At 40.1% G+C, this 23,912-nt stretch overlaps 1 protein-coding gene across 4 annotated transcripts in view; it reads right to left on the bottom strand.

Moving 5' to 3' along the window:
• Nucleotides 1-23,912, bottom strand: part of PCDH15 (protocadherin related 15) — a 620,078-nt gene that overhangs the window by 310,579 nt on the left and 285,587 nt on the right. For all 4 annotated transcript variants that reach the window (XM_035137532.3, XM_035137542.3, XM_035137541.3 and 1 more), the window contains one exon: nt 3,094-3,212. In XM_035137532.3, the coding sequence (XP_034993423.1) occupies nt 3,094-3,184 (91 nt within the window). In that variant the 5' untranslated portion in view covers nt 3,185-3,212. The remainder of the gene's footprint in view (nt 1-3,093; nt 3,213-23,912) is intronic.

Here is a 23,912-nt window from a genome sequence, read left to right as displayed (position 1 = left end):
GCCTGGCTCCAACTCAGCATTGTATCTATTTCCAAAGTATCTTAACAATTTCAGTGAGTGAAGCAATCCCATCCGTCCTAGTTTCAATATGATTGACTGTATGTTTGTTCTCTCAAAAGATGTTCTCCTTCACGTTTCTTTTTTCTGCCCATCTGCCCATTTTGATGCTAAAGGAGGTCTTACCATAAGCCTGAGTTGAAATCACACGTACGCCATTTCTGACAAGTATATTCCCCCTCCTAAAATGGCAGCCAGTTTTCTGTGGCTTTCTTGGAGGGTGGACGGAGCAATTTCCAGGATGTTTATGCCGCTTACATTACTGCCAAGAAGTGCAGCCAGCAGGAAGCTCCTACTGTTACACACTGACCACGCTGCTGATAATACATTGGGAATGACGTGATGTGGTGTGGTGTTGCTCCCAAGGCATCCCTGGACTTGTGGCCAGCAGCAGGAAGTTGAAGAAAAAGCCTTGTACTACTTTGGGAGGCATGGACCATTTTTAGTTAAGAAAGCAAGAAAAGAAAGCAAAACCCTTAGTTTAGTAAGGTAAGCAGCAACGCCACCCTGAAAAATCCAGATAAATTTCTCACTTCCCCATGACTTTTCGCAAGTGTCATGTTTCAGGTGCTGTCACCCAATCAGTGGTTGGCTGGCTCTACTTTATGTATGTCCCTTTTGGCTCCACTGAAACTAGCTGTTCTGATGACACAGATAGCCTCAGCAGCTGACTATCAGTATTACGCCAGGCAGGTGATAGTTAAGATGGTCTGTGACATCAGGGCAGATCAAACAGTAGGGTCAGGAATGAGATTTCCATGGATCTTGAGGAACTGTTTTAGAGCTAAATACCCTAAGTACCTCCCACCATACTGGTTGAAAACAAATTGGTTCAGCAGCTTCTGAGCTTTTCAGCTCTGTCGATGAAAACAGACAAGACAGATGACAGTTGCTGCTTATAAGGAAGGGCTGGTCTAAATATAGTTGTATAAACATACAAGGGTGCTGTGGAAAGCACAACTAATAGTGGTTACTTTTCAAACCATCATTGCATATAACAAAGTAATAATGATCCATAGCAAATATAACAGCATAGCTCCCTCCCACTACCAACCCAGCTAAAATAATTTAAAAAAACAAAACAAAAAAACACACTTTCCCATAGCAAAGTGATACAATGCAAAGCAACATGCTAAATCCTTTCCTAGTAAGTAGATCTCTACAGAAATTTCCTGCAGGATTTCTCTCTTCAGGAGCAATGTTTATTAGTACAAGATGCTTATAAGGCTCTTACAAGGTAGAAATATAGGTGGGATGGTTGGAGGGGGGGTGCTAGCTGATTTCTTGGTGTTGATATGGAACTTGTACCTCAGAAGAGAGGGTAATGAAAGAGGAAAGAATCTAAAAAATCTGAATCTGGGGCTCTTGAAACAGTTACAGCACTGCTGACTAAAGAGGAGCCTCCTAAAACCAACTTTTTCTACCTCCTAGTGATTTAGGCAAAAGCAGCAGCGAAGTTTACTATGTGCTGGGGGATATATTCTGTGAGCCACAACTACTTGTCAGTTTGTCTTGGAGAGGAACTTAATTCCTGGGTTATATTGGTGCCTTCTGGCTATGGAAGGCAGGCTGAAGAAATTTGAAGTTTTGAGTGTGTTCCTTCTGAATACTGTTGGCTCTGAATATTTAGACATTTGCTCAAGATCTCAATAATACCAGGCTATAGATTCCTGTATAACTTAATGTTCTAGACTACTAGACAGAAACTGAAACATCTGCAAGTTAGCAAATCAAATTAATTGGTTAATATTAACCAGCATTCAGTTTCTAAGTGGCATCTATCTCAGGAGACTAGGGCCCAGCGGGAGTTGTCATCTTTTCATAGGGCCTGCAAGACGGAGCTGTTCTGCTTGGCCTTTGGATTGACCCAGTCCCTAAGGCTTTATCCTACAGATATTTAAATGAGGTTGCACTTGTAGATTCCTAATTTTAAAATTGAATTTTAACATTGTATTTAATCTGCATTTTAATTAAATTGTTTCTTTTATGCTTGCTTTGATATTCTTGTTGTTAGCCACCCAGAGCCCGGTCTTGACTGGGAAGGGTGGGGTATAAATAAAATTATTATTATTATTATTATTATTATTATTATTATTATTATTATTAAATGTAGAATACTTTTAAAATTAATCTTCTGATATTTCTATTTGTTCACAAACAGTTCCATTATGAGTGAATTTATCAGTACTTGGTCTTTCACAATCAAATAGAAAGCAAGAATCTTTGAAGGACTCATTCAACTCATTACATAACCTATTCCAAATACTATGACAATGAACAACTCATCAAAACTTAGGTATCACATGAAATGCTTCCAGCACAACCTTATGAGCAGAAAATGACCCATATCCCACAATATATGTTTATTTCCATATCAATCCTGAAATGGGGGAGATGCAAATATTCTGTAACCATGTAACAGGGTGACGAAAACCCCCAGGAAAATTTATAATATGAAATAGGTAATGTGGTTGCTATTGCAGTTTCACTAGACTTTCCTAGAACCACCTTGATATAACACCATCCATTTTGGATGTAAGTAGGCAAATCCAGTAACAAATAAATGTCCAGCCAAGGGGAAGAAATAGCAGTCTTGAATAGCATGAAGAGTCGCATGCAGAATTGTCCGTAACTGTATAGGTTCATTCCAACTTAGCATCACAATTGCTATTGAAAATCAAAACTTTCAAACCATATGTCCATCCTATGCCAAAACATGCAAACTTAATTCATCCTTCTCTCTACACTGGTGACCATTCCAACCAAAAACTATGGGCTGTACAAAGCTGAGGGTTTGTTAATTGCTCTGTAATGATTCTACAGTCTGCAGCTGTAATTCTAGAAGGTCTGAGATGATCATATATTCACAGATGAATTTGTGGGCTCTACCTTATACCCAGCACTTTAGCCAAAGCATACATAGGGTGGTCCTTTGAAGATGTGGGAGAACTTGCTTTATGAATTATATAATTATGAAATCAAGTATAGGTCCCCCCCCCCCCCCCAGAATTATGCAGCATACAGAAAAACACTTACCATCATCATTCTGGGCCAAAGAATCCATGAAGACAGCAGAAACTGCAATCCCTATCGCTAACCATTTTGAGAAGCAAAGCTGCTGTAACATTTTATGTCACACTTCAATCAAGGCAGATCTGGAAGGAAGTAAAAGAAGAAGAAAAATCGATTTTAAAACCTGTTTGTGTAAATTCAGCTGGAAAAAAACCTGCTTGTTTGAAAGATTCACATGAACACCATCATATATCTTCTATGTTTTGGGATAGTGCTTTGCCTCAAAAGTAGACAAAATAAAATAGGCTAGGAGGAGTAAAAAAGAGGGATAGTGTTAGATCTGAGTGGTTTGTTTTTGCAATGCATGTGAATAAGGAAATGAATGATTCTAGTTATAGATAGGTAGTCGTGTTGGTCTGCCGTAGTCGAAACAAAAATTTTTAAAAAATATTTCCAGTAGCACCTTAGAGACCAACTAAGTTTGTCATTGGTATGAGCTTTCGTGTGCATGCATGCATTCTGAAGAAGTGTGCATGCACACAAAAGCTCATACCAATGAGAAACTTAATTATTGGAACCAGAAGAAAATGCCGAAGGATGCTGACAAGAGTCTCTTTTTTAAGCATGCAGGAATAAAACAGTAGCAAGGACCAAAATGAATAACATGATAAAGGCCCATTTAAAAAAAGTTTGATGCATTATTTATAGAAGTACAGTGTGAAACAATACAGGGTTAACTCTGTAAACTGCCAAATCTAGCGTACTTACTCACTGTCACTGTTCCATGATTATATTTTTGTATTATGGTCACATAAGCAACATTCCCCCCCCCCGCGCACACACACACACACACACAAAAACACACCACTTTCTGAGTCAGATTCCCCCTTTCCTACCCTCAGCTCAACATCAAAACAATCTGTTCTGCCTTCATTCTTAAATCATTAAAGTCACTGCTATCATTTTACTTCCAGAAGTCAACTTTTCTTATCTGTGCATTTGCAGTGTCGTCTCTGGCAGTTATTTACATCACAAACAATGGTATCATGTCAAGACATTAAAGCTCCTCTCTGGATCTTTCATCACCTCTTTATATTCATTGCAGTCAAGAGAAAATAGGCTTGCCTTTAATGGGGGTAAGGTGGCATTTTCATGAAAAGTAGGAACAGGAAAGCACATCTATCAAAACTTGAGGCACTGAGGAATTGCTCTTGATTTCCCAACTTACGATTTTTATGGTATTTGGGGAGAGAAAGCAGTTGTTTCAATTGGATATATGTTTTCAGCAAATTCAGCAAATAGATATATGGCATCAGTTAGAAGGGAAGCCAACAAATATGATATATTTGAAGTAAAAGCTAGAATTCTTTTCAAAGATAGTTGCAGAATAATGAATAAAGGGCTGACAAAACTGGTTGTAGGAACCGATACCCTGATAAGTCACTTTATTGTATAGAAAACCAGTCCACCCTCTTTCACGAATACAAAATGTACCAACTATTCTTGTTCTTTTAACACACATATAACCAACTACCTTTCAAAATAAATAAATAAATCAAGGGGCTTTTGAATGCCATAACACTTGTTACAATGAATGGATAGGTCTTTGCCATGGGTGTCTACTTGGCATTGGTTTTTATCTGCTGCTATTTTTTGTGTTGCTTTAAGCTGTTATTTAGTTGCTTTTATTACTTTCTGTACATCGTCCTGAGAAGTGTGTGCAAGGAAATTAATAACAAGAGCTCCTAAGGTGGCACATCAAATGCTTGGGGGTGGGGTGTGTGTGTGTGTGTGTGTGTGTGTGTGTGTGTGAGAGAGAGAGAGAGAGAGAGAGAGAGAGAGAGAGAGAGAGAGAGAGAGAGAGAGAGAGGAGGACACACAGAGCAGGGTGAGACAAAAGATAATGCAAGGAGGTTGAAAAGTGGGCAAGATGGTAACACAACATTGTTTCAAGGAGAAAACATTTCAATGCAAAAATGGAAAGCTTTGAAGAAGAAAAACACCTTAGAAAAAGTATACAGATAAAAAAAAAATCTGTGATGAAAGGTTGAAGGAATTGGGTATACTGAGCCTGGAGAAGAGAAGACAGGGGGTTTAATATGATAACGCTCTACAAATACCCGAAGGACTTTGACATAGAAAAGAGAAAATATATGCTGTGCTGCTGTTCCAGAGGGACAAGGGAATAGATGGAATGGGTGAAAATGACAGGAGAGCAGAATTTGGGGAAACATTTGGGGAAACCTCTTGCAGTAAAAGCAGCTTGTATAATCAATTATCTAAACTGGTGGGTTCTCCCTCCTTGAAACTCTTGGAGCAGAGTCAGGTCAGCCATCAGTTAGAGATGCTTTAGCCCTAGTTTTCATACAATGAATAGGGGATGGACTTGGTGGCTTACAAGTCCTCCTTCAATTCTATGGGAGGTATTCAATGGGTTTATTCTTTAGAGCAAGGATTTATGCTTGCGCTATGAAACTTTTATCCCATCTCCACTCCCCCCCTCCCCCAAGACTGGGTGATCCTCACATTTCCCAAACCTGCACCAGAGGGTTGGGGAGTACTCCCAGAAGGGATTTAGGGTGCTCAGTTCTCAATGAAAGTAATGTGCTACATCAAATGGAGAAAATCTGATGGTGGGGGGAGTTGTAGGTGACGTGTTAAACACGTGTGCACAGACACAGATTATCTCAAACGAATCTTCCCATCATTTCCACCACTTTGCAGTGAAGTAGCAGCTGGGGTTCCCAGATCCATGTCTGCTGCCAAATATGCAGACCAGTCCTATGCACCCCCAAAACACCAATCTCCACCCTCCTTACATATCTACTCACAATTTAGTTTCCCTCTATCTGTAAGTGTCTTCTCGCTGCTTTCACAATTCCACTTTCAATTCACCTTTCCATCCTTCAGCCCAGGTGAAGATGCTGGGGCATAGCTGCCAAGTTTTCCCTTTTCTCACGAGGAAGCCTATTCAGCATAAGGGAATTTCCCTTAAAAAAATGGATAACTTGGCAGCTATGTGCTGGGGAATCTATGTTTTGGACACCACGGACTGCATTATTGCCACCTTCCTCTCCTTGAGTCCAAGTGTGTTTCCCCTTGGCATGCATGCTTCATTTATTTCTCTTCCTATTCTCGGTTTCTTGACCTTGAGACACAGTTTGACCATCCTGTCATGTTCTCAGATAAACTACAGCATTAAAGGCCAAATATGCTTGGGGCTGGGTAGAGAAACAGCTACTTCTAACAATAAGGCATTTTAATTTATTTATTTCAGCAGAAGGGAGATTAATTGGCTATGTTGCGAACAGGTTCAGCAGATGAGACAGTATGCAATATCCCATATTCCCTCTGATGCCTCTAGAAATGGGTCAACAATTTCACAAGCCTAGGAATAAATTGATTCCCCAAAGGATCACAGTAGTTTGTTGAAGTGATTTTCAGAATGTGTGCCTGCGTATTTGTTGCTGTCAGCATTACAAAAAGGATCTGAACCTGATCTGAACCAGAGAAATCCTAATTCCATAGGAATAGTTGGGAACGGTGTTTTGCTTTGTGAGCCACCCAGAGAACTCTCATTATCGATGTAAGTAAATGAATGAATGAATGAATTTTGCTAGGAAAGGTTGGCCATTTAGGAGTAGATTCAAAGGGCATGGTTTAGTCCTCTTCAAGACCGAACCATATCTCATCAAGAAGGAAGGGTTGAAACCAGCCTGCCTGTACTTGTTAAATTGTTTTGAGATGTTTTCTTTCATAGAAAACAACTGATAAATGTAATATATAGTAATGACTATACCATATACTTTCTCGGAAGGTATGACTCAAGGCTTATGCCATTTAAAATGCAGTAGCAAATCATTTTACATACACATGCATACCCTATTTTTAGAGATTAACAATGCAATCCTATGCATGTTTACTCAGAAGTAAGTCCCATTAAGGTTAATGGGGTATAATCCAAAGCAGTGGGTATAGGATTCCAGCCTTAGTCTGAATTGTTTATTTTGAACAAGGGTCTATATTTAAGTAAAGTTTTAAAAGTCAATTGTGCTTTGTTGAGTTGATAAAATTAATTTGGAATGGTTGATTTCACCCCCCACAAGGCTTGTAAAAGACATGATTTTTAGAACAATTAATTCATGGCATTTTAATTGAAAGTAGCGATGAATCATAAATATGCTTAAGTATGTTTGGATCTGTGTTCTATGATGCATTCTGATTACTTTTGAGTCCATGAATAAAACAAAACATCCTCACACTCAGCTCACATTCTAAAAATGATCACCTGTTGTACATATTCCCAAATGTTTTAAAAGCTGAAAGCAGTTATTCAAGGGCTGATAAAAACTTGTCGCCCAAGAGAAGACATATAGCAGGGCAATTAGGACAATGCAAGATGTTGCTAATTAAAAATAGGGCTTTTCTGTTGGTTTCACCTTCTCCTTGGTAATATGTTTTCAAATAGGAACCTCCCCATTTCACTTCCCAACTGTTATATACTTATTCTCTCTAATCCATTATGAGAACACTTTTTTTTTGCATAATACAATAAATGTAGTGATTTGTTTTCCTCTCCTGTTTTATTTTGAAATTTCATTTTTAAGGAATACAAAGAATTTGAAATGGTTTCAGAATTCTACATCAATATATTTATACTATGTGCTGCTGATCACATTCAAATTTCTACATGGTGTTTAAGAATATGTGTGTGTATTAGAGGATCCATAGATATAACCACAGTTCCCCAGATGCATTTTTCATTATTGCAGCTGTAATTATTACAAGTTCTCACTAAGGTGAGAACTTATGCATGGACTTTCTCACTTCAGACTACACCTGAAGACAAGCTGCAGAGACTAAATTACATTATCACATCCTACTCCATACAAATGCAGCAGCTCCCTGCATATAGAAAACTAGATGTCAGGTGAATGTTCTAGCCTTGTAGTCTTGGTGACATACTAGTTTCCTATTTGAAAAGTTCTTCAGTTTTTAAATTTTTGTTCTAACCTGTGGAAGTATTCAGTCATGTGTTAATTTCTACCTGATTTTTGAAATGTCGCAGCCTATGTTTTGCCACCTTAGTGAGAACTAGACAAATGATTATCCATGCAAGTAAATTATTGGTTTGACTTGTAGCCAAGATTTATTGATCCTGGAGCTGGATCTTTGTAATCAAGCCCTCCACCCATTTTGGAAGTAAACGAAAAATTACAAGAACTCGGGCCAGAAAGGATAATTTCAAAAAAACTTCACAAAGTTTTATTCAGGATAACTTCCAGTGAACATCAACATCAGGACAAGGCCCTGTTTCGATGATTCTTCATCAGCTGGAATGTAAAAGTTAACATAAATCTTTGTAATGAGAAATTATTCAACTCTTTAGATATAAAGTTTTAACAAATAAAAAGAACTCCAATTTCTACTCCACCCATTTTGCACACACAAAGGAATGGGAAATAATTTCAGAACCAACTTAAAGATGACAGCTCACAGCAAGAGCTGTTTGGCAATGCAAAGGACTCCCTTGGAAGGTGGTGAACTCTCCTTCACTGGAGGTTTTTAAACAGATGTTGGGTTGCCATTTGCCTGCGATTACCGTATTTAGCTGTGATTCCTGCACTGCAAGGGGATGGACTAGATAACCCTTGGTGTACCTTCTAGCCCTATAATGATATGATAACAAAGGTCAGCTGTAAAAGAAGATATGCCATTTTAGGCTAACAGAAGGATCAGATTGCATTCTGGTGCTGTTCTTTCCCTTCCTTCCATTAACACTCTCAAAACTAACACACCCAACTGCAAACAGTAAACTTTCTCAGAAGTTAGCTATGTGAACAACTGATGAGATTTAAACTTCCAAATACCCTTGAATGTGGGCAAGTGAACAATTAAACCGGGTGTATTCTTCTATATGAAATTCAACTTTTCCTCTCACACATTAACAAATAAAACCAGATACATGCAATTTCCACATGCAGCTAATTCTTCCACTCAAAAAGTGCTTCCCAAATACATACTTGTTTGTACAGAAAATCTTACTTTTAGCAAGTGATTGGCACACAATCCTGTGCACATTTACTTAGAAGCAAGTCCCCTAGTAAGTGTATTTGGCATTGCAGACTGAATAGTTATCTGCTTTCCTTTCCACACTGAAAGTGAACCCAAACTGTAAGATGCATTTTCTTCTATATTGTACTGATTGGAAAGGAATGGGATTTCACTTTATCTCTTAAATCAAGCAAGACACACGCTGGAATTGGTAAGGAAAATATTGTAGCTTCTTCAAGTAATCGAGGGCACCTTTCTAGGGTGGTTCACTTTATGGTTTGAGAACGATGCTCTGCAGTAACAATTCAGGGCTTTATCCTGAATGTATCAAGCTAAGCCCATTTGCAACAGTGCTGTTAAACACTGCCTTTTGATTACAATGGCTGTGTTCATTTGTAAAACTAAACCATGGTTTAGTGCTACATGGATGTAAAGTGTAATAAGCATCTCCTGAAGATGGCCCACAAGGCAGTGGGTTTACTCCCAAAGGCTTTCTCGTAAATGAGTATAGTCACAAGGCAGCAGAAGCTTAGGATCAGAGTTTTCTTTCTCCCAGGCTAACTTCCCAGGCTGACAAGAATCATCTGCCCTACAAGATACTAATGACTCCATATTAGCTCTATTAATACTCCCACTTGGTAATCTTTAGTACCATACAAATGAGGTATACTAAAAAGGAGATCTGCCAACCTAGCAGGTTGAAAGCACATCAAAGTGCAAGTAGATAAATAGGTACCACTCCGGTGGGAAGGTAAACGACGTTTCTGTGCGCTGCTCTGGTTCGCCAGAAGTGGCTTTGTCATGCTGGCCACATGCTCCCTCAGCCTATAGAGTGACCCCAGAGTTATCCGCGACTGGACCTAATGGTCAGGGTCCCTTTACTCTTTACCTAAAAGAGAGATAATTTGAATAGTTTTTATAAAAGTAGCTTCAGTGTCCGTCCACCCCCCACATTTATTTGGCTATGATCACCCTCTATCATTCTGTAAAACCATCTTAACTGCTCAATCCTATAGATGTCTATTCAAACTTGTGGGTGCAATCCCCTATCAACTTACCTAGGAGTAAGCCCCACTGGACTTACTTCTGAGGAGACATGTATAGGATTACCGTTAAGTTTTATTGTGTTTAATGGGGTTTACTCACAAGAAAGTTGGAGAAAGACTTGCAGCCTTAAAATTCATTTTCATAAGTTATAAGTGGATAGAAGTGGAGGCCTACAATATCTGACCTCATTTCCTCAAGATAATGTACTGGATGATAAATCAAAATCTTCTATATTAATTGCCAAGTTCAGCATACTCATTGTAATTTTCCATTTTGCAGGCAAAATGAACAGAAGGCTGCCATTTTGCTAGTCCTTTCAATTCAAGGTGATAGCAGCAGTAGTGTCAATAAGATGTAAAATTTAATTCAGTTTCTCCTTAATGAACCTTAAGAGCTTAATAGCGCACATTTTAATTGAAAGTTACAGCAGTGCTAAATGTGAGAATCGGGGTGACTCTTTGGGTTACATCCATGCAATTGGCAGAGTAACGTAGCTAGAAAAAAGCTAGTTCTATTATCAAAGGATAATGGGAAATTACAGAGAAGCAAGGCCTGAGACACAAGCACTGGGAAAGAGCTGCCTTGCAGGCACAAGTCTTCTGAAGGCAGTGAAGTATATCTTCCTCTAGGGGAGTAGTTCAGGCTTCACACTGTGTAGTTTCTCTCATCCATATGGAGCACAATGTCACCCTATCCTGAGGACACATACTGTACTAAACTGATGAAGTTCCCACCTGTCCTTATTCTTCAGGGTGGTTTTGTTCCTATTATATAAAAAAGAATTGCTCTCATACAGTTCTCTTTCTAAAAGGAGCAACATCCTGTAAGTCTCTCTTTGTCTACTACCATCCATCTCTCAAAGGCATGGATGCCTTTAGGGCTTGAGTAGCACCAGTCTCAATTCTGCCCTAGCCTCCAGACCAAAACCTAATCGCTGACAACATCTTAGTAGGAATGCTTCCCCCAAATTGCTAAACAGACTTTAGGATAAGCTTTCAGAGAGGAGCTGCAGCATAATCTGGTCTATGGAAACCCACCTAAATGCTTACTCTCCTCCCATCCTTTGTATGCAAGTAAACTGGGGGGAAAGGTAGTGGGTGACACCATGGATCAGGGCATAGCTGCCAAGTTTTCCCTTTTCTCGCGAGGAAGCCTATTCAGCATAAGGGAAAATCCCTTTTAAAAAGGGATAACTTGGCAGCTATGGATCAGGGGTCAGCAAACTTTTTCAGCAGGGGGCCAGTCCACTGTCCCTCAGACCTGGGGGTGGACAGCGGACTATATTTTGAAGAGTTTGTAACCCAAAGTGTGTGTAACCCAAAGCGTTTGTAACCCGAGGTACCACTGTATATGGTTTGTTTACACTTACATACAACCTGAGCCTGTGATAGAGGGGTTCACAGCATTAACACACCAAAAAGGGTATTCCTTCCCCCATAGCTGCAGCACTGGATTAAAACAGAAATCAAACATGGCACTCTCTCTGCCTTTCCAGACTGAAGCTTCTGGCTCACATCACTCAACTCTCTATTCTAGGCTTTCTTTCTTTCTAACCAACTGCTGAGGGGTGTTCTCCAGCCCAGAGCCATGCCCCTTCTCACCTTCAGCCCATGCTTAGTGGGCCATTATCAAGTTCAGCCTATGCTTAGTGGCTATTCCAGCAATTGAATTTGTGCTTGATCCAGGAATTAGAGGGGGGGGGCTTGGGCATTAGGAGGGTCTTGGCCTACAGCTTACTTCCCCAAACTGAAAACAAAACATTTCTCCATGCAAATGCAATTGTTGCCAGGTGTTCTGACTACTAAACTAGCTTCAGTTTGGGCTAGTACTAACTAACCAATAGACAAGTGCCCCATTTAAAAGGAAAGATACATTAGACCTTGTTGCTGCTTGTAAATAATCTCAAAAAAACCTGTTCATACTACAGTACTGTATGCCGATTTATGAAGTCAGTATTTTTATTCTCTTGATATCGATACGTGTGTAGAAAGGGAAGGTGGTGAGTTCAATAAAAGTGTCTTGTTTTAAGCTCTATTTTTGCTGATCCCACCACCGAAGCCTATAGAGCAGCCTGTTGCAGTTACTAATTCAATAAACATGCTTGCCTCCATGGGGCGGGGAGAAGCAGAATCCTAGATGACAGGAATCAAGTTTGCTTCCAAGCTAATGAGATCAGTGTTGATAAGATGCATGTCTTGGAAGGATTTTCTTGCACACAGTTCTTATCAAGAAACAGCAAAAGTCTTTATATATATAAAAACCTAATCTCCCAATTTGTTACTGTGCAATCCATTCTATGCTGCAGGGGAAACAAGGCAGCAGTATGCCCACAGCAAGCACCTTATATAGTTATGATGAACGGGAAGGGGATATTTAAGGTGCATAAAGCAGATTAGGAGTTTCATTAATTTCCTGTTGCCATTGTGCTAACACCACTCCAGGTTTAATCTATTTTAGGGGAACAAACACCATTAAAAAACCAGCATATGATATCTTTTGCCAGCAGCTTTGATAGGACATAAGCAAATTATATTTGTGTGTGTGTGTGTGTGTGTGTGTGTGTGTGTGTTTGCTGATAAAGATCCAGACAAACTTGTCAAGAACACCCACGTTGTGATTTGCTAAGGTAGGGCACACTTTGGAATTCTATTGCTTCTCTATATTTATTTATTTATTTAAATTGCAAGCCTAAATGAAAACCCACATTATGGAGCACATTTTAAAAGTTACATGAGGTCTTAAGAATTAAAAAATAGCATATTAAAAAAAAAAACAGAGATGAAAAAAAGCAGTCGCAATAAATCCCATATGCATTTAGAATTGATATGTTTAATATGTTGGAGAAGCTTTTGCCAGTAACAGGAACTTGGAGAACATAAAGTATGAACTAGAATTATTTATGACTTATATTAGTTTCAAAACTATGCTTAAGGCTGCAATCCTATGCATAAATTCCTGGGAAGAAGCCCCACTGAACTTATTTCTGAGTAAACATGCATAAGATTGTGTGCCTGCATTTCTTCCAGGTGTGATACATATGCAATAACATATACTTCTTCTTCTTCGCCTAAATTAACTACAAATAGCATAAGGATGTTTTAAGGCATTCTGAACATTGCATGTAACACAGCCATTTCATTGAGCTTTTACACTCTGAAATATGATTTGGAGAACATCAAAGCTACTAACATCTGTAAGTTGCCAGGTCATGTATAAAGATGGAAATAAGAATGGACAGTTCCTTTCGAGTGAAAACAAAAGTGCTCTATGCTATCATGCAAATGTGTCTCTATATGTGTTTTCTTGTTAGACAGACTTGGATACATTTCCACCGTCTATCAGAAAAACAACATATTCACAGCTGCCTCAGCTACCAATGCACCACATTATGCTTGTCCATAAATGGATTCACTAGGAACCATTAGGATGACTGTTTATGTTACCTTACCAGCATATGATGAAAAGTTTATCTCAAGAAGAATCACCACCTCCTCATGCTCAATGCTTTAGTCAAACAGGATATCAATCAATAGCAGTCATGATATGAATACCACAGCTTCTTTTAAGTCACCTGTAAAATATCTTAACCTTGATGTGGAGTTAAGTGATCTTTGTTTCCATCAGGTAGGTAAACGGTTGAACATGTCACATGTGATCCACAAGTCATGCTCTAACAGGAATTCTCTATCTTTCCCCTAATCCGAAGCCGTGGTATGTGAGGGCCAGAGGGCACACCCCTAGCGGTGGCCCCAGGATGAGTTCCTAGTTGATGTGCATCGCAGGACTCACCCAACGGTTGTTAACCTTTCACAGACTGCCAGCAGAGCGGGCTGGAGTCGGATACAGTCGGTTAGATCCAATGCCTAGGCCAATACCCCTCTACATCCGTAATCAATAAAGTTGTGGCCTTCTATGCCCATTAACCTTATGCAATGTGTCTAGTGTTTTTATTTCTCGGGGAGGTGTCGGGGTATCACCACACAATACTCCTGCATCTCTTTTAAGAGCCGAAATGGGTCAGTTCTGCACCAGAATAAATGGCCCATTCCTAAACATGTTCAATCAGAAGGAAAACCCACTGTGTATTGATGGTGACTCCGAAATACGCATAACACTGTAGCCTAAGGATACAGACATGTGCCTTTTAAAACAGGCCAGTAAGTTGCACTTGCAGAACATCAAGTACCCTTACTTTGAATGTACTCACTCACCTAGTCCTTCAAACCCATACAGGCCCCACATGATCCAAATGGAAAACCTGGTGGTCCTGAAATCATCTACACACAACTATCACAAACTAAGTAACAAAAACCGCTTAAATTATTTCAGATGCAGTGAGTTGTATCCAGTGGCATTCCTCAGATGAAGAAAGACTGTGATCCAGCAGAGGCTTCTGTCAGTGGAAACCGGAAGGCTTATTAATTATTAATTATTATTTTGGAAATTCATAAACTTTACTGTAGAACAACATCATCCCCCCCCCACAAAAAACCCTCTGCTCCAGAGGGTTGGGGGACATTTCAGAAGACTGTGGACATATGGGTGGAGGAAACTGCAGGGGGAGAAGAATAAGCAAAAAAAAAAAAAGCCCCTCTCTCCATTCCACTGACGGCATCCCCCCTGGTTCAAAAACCTTCTACCAGTAAAAGGGGGAGATAATTTGGATTCAGCAGCAGAGAATTCTCCTGCATCAGGCATCCCCAAACTTTGGCCCTCCAGATGTTTTGGACTACAATTCCCATCTTCCCTGACCACTGTTCCTGTTGGCTAGGGATCATGGGAGTTGTAGGCCAAAACATCTGGAGGGCCGCAGTTTGGGGATGCCTGTCCTACATCAACTTGATTTACAGCCATGCATTATGAAGCTCAGCACATGAAGCAGCCTTAGGTGCTGGTTGAACAGAGCACATGGGAGACTAAGCGGCTTAATTCAGGAGCTTCCTAACTCCTGAAAAGTGTAATTAGTGTAATTAACTCTAACAATTACAGAGGAAACAACAAATCAAGAAGTCAAGAAGAACAGAGGGGATTGTGGTCCGGCTAGTTCGTACAGAATGCCTAGAAAAGAGAAAACCTCCCACATGCACCTCGCGCCCAGAGGGTTTTTCTTACAGCACCAGTAGAAGCAGTGCTCTTTTTTATGCCTTTTGATGATATAAAAATCTCCATGCCACCAGAAGGTGAGGGAGACAGCAGACGAGCATCATCACAGCGAGGAAGGTGTAATGAGTGTCTCTCTGGTCAACTGTAACACTTTTAATTACAAGCGCCAATAGCTGGTATAACTAGCCAGAGGCTTCTGACCACATGGGAGCATTTTTAGGGTTCTTGTGAGAACTATTTCTGATACGTCTGAAGAAGAATCATTAATTTGTTCGTAATTATCCATGCAGAAGTAGCAATTCATTTAGTACAGTGGAGCACCCTGTTAATATATCATTAACCAGAGCTGAGCTAATGTGTATACTTTGGCTGTATGCAATTTACATTATGTGGTCATTTTTCATGAATGGTTTGGATTCTCCTGCACCTAATTCCTGGTATTCCAGCTGAAGGCTATGAAAAGTATTCCTAGGACAACATGTGGTCCTTGAATTATATCGTTCTTTCACTCATCTAGATTTCTGTGTATGAACATATGACAGAAACACATCCCACCCCCCAGGTGTTCTTCGCAACTGCATTTTAAACAGAGCCACATTTGCAAAGCAAGACATATGGCACATAAAGAGAAAACTACAGTGCTACTGAAACATTGTACCATGGCTGCAACACAGTTTAACCAAATCCTTAGTTGCTGCTAATGGTTTCTGCCTTGGAATTTCAATTTCTGGTCAATTGCTTGGGCCACTACATTTTACACCCTCAATACCGGAGGCTGGTTTTTTTAAAAGCGAAAATTAAACATCTGTTACATTGGTAATATCCAGCATAACCATTGGAGCCTGGAATTTCACAGGAGGGAAAATCAATAAATGTGGGCAAGAAAATGATGGTGCAATTGATACCTTAATTAGAGGCTTAATGATCTGGTTTAATTTAATAACAAAAAGTATGATTTCACTTTATGAATGTGTAAAAGTGGTAGGGGAGGAATTCCTCTCTGTCCACAGTTGTGTGGCTCTTCAATGATACATTACAATGTTATTAGTGCTTCATTACCCAACTTGCTGCTGGGCATAAAGCAAGAAGTCTGATGGAGCCCAGCATCCTCTATTACATAAAAGCCTAGGCATTAAAACAACGCTAGGTTTTGTGTCCTTCACAAAAATGTTATGATTTGCTTCTACAGTTTCATAGAGAACTGAGGGAGTGCACACCTTGCTCATCACTGGTACAATTAATTAATAATTATTGATTAACGTTGTCAATTTTCAGCAACTTAAGGCAAGTCTGAAGAGCTTGGACTTTAATGCAAGCTGAAAAAAGCTGTTTGCGGTTCAAGACAGGGGGGGGGGGAGGAATTTCCCAAGTGGTAGTTGTAGAAGACACAGAGTGATATACCAGCGTTCTAATATACCAGCATTAAGGAAAAACATTTACTTAAAAACTTAATTCTGCATACCAGCTTTTCCACACCTATATTTTTCTCCCTTTCCCCATTCCTCTCAACTGTGTGAATCTGAAACCATGTTAAGGAGAGGTTTAAGATAACAGGTGCACCAATACGATATTTACGATCCTGAACCATACATTTCCTGTTCCTTGTACTAATGTCCAGAAGTCTACGGCAACTCATGTGACGCAGCAGATCTTGAAAAATAAACCCCAGCTACACACACGAGTCAGGCAAGAACATATGAAGAGCCCCAATGGGGTGCCAACTTGAAAAAATATGGGGGGGGCAGGTAAGCCCCACCCTGCATAATCGGTCACATGATGCAACACACATACATTATTTGAATGGCAATGTCATTCAACTTTGGGGGGGGGGGGCCCGGCCCCTCTAACAATAACAACAATAACAATTTATTGAATTTATATACAGTGGTACCTCGGTTTATGAACACAATTGGTTCCGGAAGTCTGTTCATAAACTGAAGCGTTCATAAACTGAAGCGAATTTTCCCATTGAAAGTAATGGAAAGTGAATTAATCTGTTCCAGATGGGTCTGCGGCGTTCATAAACCGAAAATTCGTAAACCGAGGTGTTCATAAACCGAGGTTCCACTGTACCGCCCTATATCTGGAGGTCTCAGGGCAGTTCACAGAATAAAATAAAAACATATCAAAATAAAAACAACATCCCAATAACTCCCCCCCACACACACACACACCAAAAAATACCCCACATTTTAAAAGGGCATAGGATGTCAATCAAAACAAACCAAAGGCCTGGTTAAAAAGGAACATTATTACCTGGTGCCTAAAGGTGTATAATGAAGGCAGCAGGCAAACCTCCCTGGGGAGAGCATTCCACAGATGGGGAGCCACTGCAGAGAAGGCTCATTCTCATGTTTCCACCCTTCAGACCAAAAAATATTGGTGTGTGTGTGTGTGTGTGTGTGTGTGTGCAGAAGATCCCTCGGCCCCTAGGAACTGGCTCCTATAGAAGAGCCCATTTGGACAAACCAAAGGTCCCTCTATCTCAGCACAATGCTGTTCATAGTGAACAACCAGATGCTTCCTGGGATATCTCTTCTGTACTCATTGTCACCTTTACTAATAACCAAAATTGCACATTTTTAGATTGCACCTTGATTAGGTCACACCAGGCACAAAACAGAGTTGATCAGGAGAGGGGCCAAGGGCCACCAACAAATGCCAACATTAAGGTTTTTCCTATGCCCAATCTAGTTTGCCTAGGACCACATCCCCCCTCCCACTTTCATGTGCTGAAATAAATAAATGAATTTATTCTAGTCGAGAAGAGTAAGGAAAGCAAAAATAAACACCTTGCATTCAATGTAAATATTTCAACGTTCCTTTCTGGTTCAAACATGAGCCTGAGGCAACATAATAGACAAGACCAAACATAACCTTGGCCTGCCCATTTCCTAAAAAACATTATGTTTAGCGATACAAATGGTCAAGGCCTATGATAGCAATGACTGTCATCAATAGCTGCTATTGGGCCTGACTACCAAGTGAGCCTAGTTTTTCCAAGAGCAGCACATGATAACATTTTCTGGGGTGAGATGAGATTAAATGCGGCATATAGCTCCTGGAAAAGTGTGCAATTCCAATTGATTTGAATATACTGTATAAAACTAACATTACATGTGGAAAACAAATGAACACACTTTAATGGTTTGTGTATAGAATAACAGTTCTTTTCATGCAGATTTTATTGTGGATAGTTTGAATTCCAAATGCTTATTGCACAATATCTCAGAACAGTCCACTAGTTATTTCTGTAAAATGCAGAGCTTTTTGAAAACTGCACAAACACATTTTCACTTCAGAAAATTAACCTAGTCCAGCATGTTATGTACATGAGTTGCTTTATAAATAATTGAATCAAAATATGCTCTTGAGCAATTCCACCTCCACAACCTAGATTTCCAAATTGACCAATTTCTATTGCCTCCTGCGTTGCCCTATACCTCATCCAGCGCCAGATCAACAAATTTTGTAATAGGTGAGAAAAGTCTGCACTGCCACCCACACCCCCAGAGAAAAGAGAGGGAGGGAGGCACAGGTCCTGAAAAATTCATAGGGAAAGCCTTTTACAATGCTTCTTGCTTAGATGCACCCTCACCCTTTTAACCAAGCTAAACATGTCTGCATCTGCATTCAGCACACATGGATGTTTGCTAAAACAAGCATGTTCAGTCAGCTAAAAGGAAACATTTAACTTTTTATTAGAAATGCAAAGTAGACTGTGATGAAGTGCTACTCTTCAAACAGCCAGTGTGAAATGGGAACACTATCAAAGAAAAGGAAAGTAGTATTTAGCCCTTGCTTTATTACAGTGGTACCTCTGGTTAAGAACTTAATTCGTTCTGGAAGTACGTTCTTAACCTGAAACTGTTCTTAACCTGAAGCACCACTTTAGCTAATGGGGCCTCCTACTGTCACCGGGCCGCCAGAGCACGATTTCTGTTCTCACCCTGAAGCAAAGTTCTTAACCTGAGGTACTATTTCTGGGTTATTGGGGTTTGTAACCTGAAGCATTTGTAACCTGAGGTACCACTGTTTTTTTCCACATTTTCTTATTTCCTCTATGCTAATCTATCTCAAAGGAACTTGCCAGAACAAGGAGAGCCCATCAATTATCCTGGCATGATATGTAAAAACAAATCTGGACCTGCACTTCTTCATTATCCCCCAATACATCACTGCATGTGTATACTAGACTAAAGGATTCCACTAAATGCCTAACTGGGGTAACCAAAGCACAACCCCCTCTGGCCAACGATTGGCTAATTTGAAGCTTGTGAATGGCAGGCTGTCCTGCCCTCCTTAGCAGCCAGCTGCAAAATTCCCCAACAGACCAGCTCACAATAGAAGCCTTTTACTCTGTGGAGCTGAGCCCTTCTGCAAGAGGCCACAACCACTCCCACCCAGAGACTGGGTAAGCAACCATTGTCCCAAGAAGGTCAAACAGCTGCAGTGACTAAGAGTGCCTTTTACCAGCTTTGGTGAGTAAATCAACTGTGCCCTATTCTGAACAAAAATAGCCATGCTACTGTGCCTTATACATTGCAACTTCAAGACTGGGCTACTGTAATGAGCAGCGTTCAACTAGGTTTTATTCAGAGCAGACTCGCTGAAACTAGAGTACATGCCGAATTAGGTTCATTCATTTTAATGGGACTACTTTGAGTAAAAAACAGAGCTGAATACCACCCAATGTGTTTGATGTGTTCTATGTGTGGTTGGTCCAGAATCTGAAGGAAGTGCAAAACGCAGCAGCTGGACCACTTTATAGGGTGGTACTATTGTGTGTGTATTCTACCATTCTTAAAGGTCTAGGTTTAACATTTTTGGAATTCACCTATAAAGCCATAAACAATTTGGGACCAGGGTGCTGAAAGTAGCAACTTTTCCCTTACTGCTCTGAATGATGGTTATAATCAACTGATGATGACCCCCTTGGTTGCATTGGAATATCTGGAAGCTCAGTTGGTGGCAAACAGAGGGAGAGCTCTCTATGAGATGGCACCCATATTGTGGAACAACATCTCCCTTCTCAGCTTAGGCAAGCTCACATATTGATGCCTACTATGTTCCAGGACTTTGCTGGTGCTAAATTCCAGGTTATTTTATCTTTTTCTTACTTAAACTGTACCCGAGTTATCAGCAGTGCAGTATTTTATTCTGTGTGGTGATTTTAATATCGTTGCTATTTAAATTATTGTACACTGCCTCGAGAGTAAGGTAGTACGCGGCATAAAAAAATCTGTATGAATAAATGAATTAAGCAAATCCTTTGAATCAAAAGATAGCAATAAAAAGAAGAAGAAATGAGGCAGTTTACTTAGCATGGTAGCTCCAAAGCTCTTTCTGCCCTGGGCACTTTTAAGACTGCAATAATACCACAGTAAGTGATCACCAAAGAGCAATGCAAAAGGTCCCGATTAGCCATGCTCATAAGATGAGCTCCCCACACCCCACCTGCCCAGATCAGAACTGACATGTTATATTCATTGTAAACTTGAACAAAGAAAACATTTATTTTTAATGAAGGCAGCAGGGAAACAAATGGTTGCACAGCTATAGTCTGTCATATATGACAGCCTCAAGACTTGAGAAAATATGCAAATACTGTCCAAGATGATATATTTCTTAGGCAATCAATAAACATACAGAGATGTCTCTACATGAGGCGCCACCTCAGGTTGCAGATTTCTGGCTTGGTTAGAAATGAAGTTTTTGTTTTTAAAATGTCAATTATTTAATGCCTTTATTGCTGGGGTGGGGGTGGGGGTGGGAATATAATTTGGATTTTTTGCCTCAGGTACAAAAGTGTCTTCAACCAGCCCCAAAACTAATAAGTTAGAATAATAAAAATGGCAAAGCTCGAGTAAATCCCCAAACAGCCCTTTGCCAGTCTGATTTTTATTTAGGAGCAAAGTTGAATTCCTTGATAAAAGCCCTTAAAAACAGTATAAACTGTTGTAAGCTTTTCAGTATTTTAATGCTGTATGCTAAGAAATCACCTTAAAATCGGTCCGAGCAGCGTAGGGGGTTAGAGCTGCCATCACCTTCCTGGTATCCTTCAAAGGTTTTGGAATACAATTCCCATCATCTCCAGCTACTGGCCATACAGACTGGGACTGATAGGAGTTGTAGTCCAAAATGTTTGGAGGATACCAGCTTGGTGAAGATTGAGTTAGCATGTCAGACTACCCCTGGGAATATCCAGATTCAAATCCTCACTCACCCATGAAGCTCTCTGCATGATCTCAGCCCAGTCACCATTTCTCAGCCTAACCTACTTCACCTCACAGAAAAGGACAAGTAGAAAGCTCTGAGAGACATGACTCTGCCTGGATTCAAGGGGGGGGGGGAATGTATGTGTAGTGTGTGCAGAATTATGACCTCCTGTGGCCAAGGGATCCCAGGTTAATAATATACTTTGTTAACTGAGAGGATATATTTGAAATAGGTCTACAAAGAATGAGTTGCCATTGTTGAATTTTAGTATTTTAGTTTGTTGTATTGTTCCCACTCTTCATTACTCCTAATCCCCAGTGAAAGTCAATGGAAGCTGGTCCACTAAGTTGGGAGTCACCTTCATTTGTAAATCTAAACAGGGGCACCAGACTCTCTTACTTCTTTTTCTTTTTTTTCTTTTAAAAGAAACTCTCTAGTGCTTCTAGAAAGAAAGTTATGAAGCATCGTATGCAGGTACCCTTTTAAGCATTTTCTGCTAAATGAGCCAGTCTGGTTCCTCCCACCTGTCAGTCTTTTTGGCCATTGAGTGAAGTCACACCTGTGATTAATAAGATAGTTATTTTAGCACCAGGAATAGGAATCCCTAGGACTAGGGCAGGCCTAGGCAAACTCTGGCCCTCCAGATGTTTTGGGACTACAATTCCCATAATCCCTGACCACTGGTCCCGTTAGCTAGGGATGATGGGAATTGTAGTTCCAAAACATCTGGAGGGCTGGAGTTTGCCTATGCCAGGCCTAGGGTCATAACAGGAACAAATTCATAATGGTGCAGCTGGAGTAACTGCACCACGGCCCATGCTAGCAGAGGCCCATGGCTTTCATTTTGTAAAAGAAGAAAGTTATAAAACATAATGTGCAGGCAACCTTTTAAACTGGGGGTTGCAACCTGAACACAAGCAAAGAAACTGGTATAATGCTGCTTCTGGCTCTGTAGTGCAGGTCATTTGCTTTAGTTGGAAGGGCCCACCCACTTTCAACTCCAATTGGCTATGGTGTTAACTCCTCCCCTTCTGGAGGCAAGTATTGGCCAGGGCAGTTGCTGTGGGGCAAAGATGGAGTGGAGAGGCAGGATAGTTGCCACCCCTTTGGATTTTTGGATGACTTTCATGGTCCTGTACTTTGGCTGCCCATTGAATAATTTTTTGAAAATGTGGGGGTGGGGGAGAAATTAAGAAGTGTTGTGCCCTGCTTGCCTTCCCTTCCCTTTGCTAGCCATGGAAGGGTGTATTTTTGAAAATGGGGGAGTGGGGAGGGCAGAAGGGTTTTTCTGATGGAAGCGTTTTGGAAAAGCAGGGGAAAGAAGTGTGAGAGTCCATCTGCCTCTTCTTTACTTTCCTGACCTCTAGGCCTCATGAAGCAAACAGTGGGCAGTTGCTCTGGCAATAGATGAGTTTTAGGAATGGGGTGGGGGCATGGTAGAGGAAGATGTGAAGGATCCACCCAAGGAGCTATTTGTTTTGTTCTGCTGCCTGTCAGCCACATGGAACAGTAGGCAAGCACATCCTTTAAAGGAAAACAGATGTTGGGATGATCAGAAGTAGATGATAGCTGACAAAAATATTTTAAAATGCTTTTAATTCAGATTTTCAGTCTTCAAGACTAACAGAGATAAACATTAAAAGATCTCAGCAGATGTTCACACCTGTTTACTGCAAACTACTCTCTTCATTTGTTACTGCCATCTGGTTCCCCCCCTCTCTTTTCTTTCTCCCCACCCAAACAGCTATGCTGAATAGACACTTGTTCAAATTTGTTTTCATATCAAGAAACTGATTTGTTTTGGGCACTGAAAACTTCAAAAATACTCTAGAAAGCATAGTACCAACCTTATTTGTTCTTTGTTATTTTATGGCCTATTTCATTTCAAGAGATCAGTATCTTTGACTAATATAAATTCCTCCTATCAAGGTAGTTCATTTTCATAACACCACCTGTTTCTTCATCAGACAGCTAATTATGTGTACATTTTTCTAAAAAAGGAAACCAGAAAGCGATTTGCCAAAGATCTGGTGGCAAAACATCAAGAGTCAATACAAGAACTGATAAATTCAAACTTACAGGTTTCTGCTTTAATTGCCACTCAACACTTTCATCATCAGGCATATGTAACTGTTTGATGTTGTAGGAAAACATCCATACTATATGGTAGCATAAAGAAAGGGAATATAGCAACGTCAGCCTCTGAACGCAAAGAATAATGAACACATTATTTCTTATTAATACTGTGTAACTGTCCAACTTGGTCACAATAATAAATGCCTAAACCACTTTTGTAGTTGGTTTAATGGGAAAGTGGGGCTATTTTATTGATTGATAAAATGTATTACTTTGCAAGGAAAACTAAATGACAGCTTATTACTTCACTAATATTCAACAAAGGGCTTACTTATTTATGAGGT

The sequence above is a fragment of the Zootoca vivipara genome, chromosome 5 (genome assembly GCF_965207765.1).
Source record: "Zootoca vivipara chromosome 5, rZooViv2.hap1.1, whole genome shotgun sequence".
Taxonomy (NCBI): domain Eukaryota; kingdom Metazoa; phylum Chordata; class Lepidosauria; order Squamata; family Lacertidae; genus Zootoca; species Zootoca vivipara.
Note: the sequence above shows the minus strand (reverse complement) of the source record. Positions and strands in the feature narration are given on the sequence as shown.